Raw genomic sequence first — 2,244 nt, 5'->3', positions numbered from 1 at the left:
GGCTGGGCCGCGTCGGGGGGCCGGGGGGGGGGGGGTTCGAGCCAGACCGTCTCCATGGAAACCGTTGCTTGGCAGCGGGCTTGAAGGGGGAGCGGGAGGGACAGAGGGGACCCCCTTTCCCTGCCCTCATGGATCTGCCCTATTGCCTTCCCCAGGCGCCCACTCTCACATCCGAGGGCTGGGCCTGGATGATGCCTTGGAGCCTAGACAGGTATTGGGGGGCCTCATGGGGGTGGGGCTGTACGGGCAGGGCAGGACGGGAAGGGGCTGGGGGGTGGAGGCAGTACTGGGGGTGCTGGCTGACGCTGTGTAAGCCTGGGGGTTCATGGAGGCTTGAGTTGGAGGTGGTGGGGCAGGAACTGTGCGCGACTGTGAGGAGCGAAGGCAGAGATAGGGAGGCAGTGATGGGCATTGGTAGGGGCTGCGTGAGCCTGTGGGGTCCATGCGAGGATATTTAGGAGTGGGAGGGGAGCAGGGGCATGGGGTAGCTGTGGGGATGGAGATAGGGGCTGGGGTCATGAGGAGCATTGTTGGGACTGCATGAGTGAGAGGGGGGTACAGGGCAGCCATGGCAGGAGTGGGGGCAGAGATGAGGTCTTGGGGATTATGGGGAGCCTTGGTGGGAGCCCTGTGAGCAGTGGGGGTCTATGGGGGCAGCTGTGCATGGGAGGCAGGGGAGGGTCTTTGCCAATCCCTACCTCTCGTATCCTGTCCCCGCAGGTCTCACAGGGCATGGTGGGGCAGCTAGCTGCCCGCCGTGCCGCCGGTGTCATCTTGGAAATGATCAAGGAGGGGAAGATTGCGGGCCGGGCTGTGCTTATCGCTGGCCAGCCAGGCACGGGCAAGACTGCCATTGCCATGGGTATGGGCCTGGGGCAGCCTCGGGATCTGTCCATATCCATGCCCTGAGTGGGAGGGATCTTCCCTATATTCCTGCACCATATGGGATCAGGGATCATCTGTCGTCTTCTGCCCCATCCTGGGGTCTGGCTGCCATGAGAGGCATCTCCTCACTTTGCTGCCCCTGGCATTTGTACCCTCCCCAGGACCTGCCCTGTCCCCACCTCCAGGTCTCTCCTGGGCTTCCCCACCCTAAGATCTCCCCACCTGGGGGGTTCCCTTCTTACCTGGGGAGCTGTGGCTCTAACCATCTTGAAGTTCTGGTGCCCATGCAGCGGGGATGGCATAGTTGTACAGCCTCTGATGTAACCACAGCCCTTGTTCTGTTGCCTCAGGCATGGCTCAGGCCCTGGGGCTGGACACCCCCTTCACAGCCATCGCTGGCAGTGAGATCTTTTCCCTGGAGATGAGCAAGACAGAGGCACTGACTCAGGCCTTCCGGCGCTCCATCGGAGTGCGCATCAAGTAAGGATGAGCCTGGATACCTGGGTTCCATCCCTTCTTGGGGAGTGGGGACTAGTGAGGTGGTGCAGGGGACTGCAAGGAGGACGCTTGAGTTCCATCTCATCTTCGAGAGGTGATGGGGATCTGGTGGATTATAGCAAGGGGACTGAAAGCCAGGACTGCTGGGTGCTGTCTCTAGCTCTGGAAGGGGAGTGGGGTCTGGTTGGTTGGAGCTGTGGGGGGCAGGGGCTGGAAGCCAGGACTCCTGGGTTCTATCCCTAGCTCCAGGAAGGGAGTGCAGTCTGATAGATCAGTCACAGCAATTGCAATCACCTCTCCTAGTCAGCAGAAGGGAGCAGCTTTATCCCGCCTCCCGCCCTCATTTAACAGGAGCAGTTGGGGTACAGTCCTGACTTTTCTCTGTCCCTCATCCCTGCAGGGAGGAGACTGAGATCATTGAGGGGGAAGTAGTGGAGATCCAGATCGACCGCCCAGCTACTGGCACTGTAAGTGGGGATTGGGGCTGGGCAGGGGCTGTCCTATGCTGGATCTGAGCTTCCCCCATAGGAACATGACTGTGAATCCCCTCAGCTTGGCATATATGGGACAGGGTTGGCTGAGGCTCCCCTTGCCAGACCGTTCCTGTCAGGTGTGATGAGCAACTGCATCCATCTGTCTATCTGCAGGGTGCCAAGGTGGGGAAGCTGACACTGAAGACAACAGAGATGGAGACCATCTATGACCTGGGCACCAAGATGATTGAGTCCCTGACCAAAGAGAAAGTCCAGGCGGGGTGAGCAGGACTTCTTCCCCTCAGGGTGGTATATAGGCTGGAGCACAAGGGCGCCACCTGTGCTGATGCAGATGTGGCCAGCGCACTGCGCTGCCCTTCCCCCCCCC

General features: G+C 60.6%; 2 protein-coding genes across 2 annotated transcripts in view; one reads left to right on the top strand and one right to left on the bottom strand.

The window, feature by feature from the left end:
- Positions 1–1,151, bottom strand: part of GYS1 (glycogen synthase 1) — a 23,388-nt gene extending 22,237 nt beyond the window's left edge. Inside the window, exon 1 of the mRNA XM_025196350.1 lies at positions 1,128–1,151. The gene's annotated coding sequence lies outside the window, so the exon portion shown is untranslated. The remainder of the gene's footprint in view (positions 1–1,127) is intronic.
- The window catches only part of RUVBL2 (RuvB like AAA ATPase 2), a 16,392-nt gene that overhangs the window by 7,034 nt on the left and 7,114 nt on the right, over positions 1–2,244 (top strand). The window contains exons 2-6 of the mRNA XM_025196391.1: positions 156–211; positions 721–862; positions 1,236–1,365; positions 1,784–1,850; positions 2,031–2,137. Coding sequence (XP_025052176.1) covers positions 156–211; positions 721–862; positions 1,236–1,365; positions 1,784–1,850; positions 2,031–2,137 — 502 coding nt within the window. The remainder of the gene's footprint in view (positions 1–155; positions 212–720; positions 863–1,235; positions 1,366–1,783; positions 1,851–2,030; positions 2,138–2,244) is intronic.

Source organism: Alligator sinensis, unplaced genomic scaffold (genome assembly GCF_000455745.1).
Source record: "Alligator sinensis unplaced genomic scaffold, ASM45574v1 scaffold647_2, whole genome shotgun sequence".
Lineage (NCBI taxonomy): Eukaryota > Metazoa > Chordata > Crocodylia > Alligatoridae > Alligator > Alligator sinensis.
The sequence above is the reverse complement of the archived record's forward strand: the minus strand, read 5'-3'. Positions and strand labels throughout refer to the sequence as shown.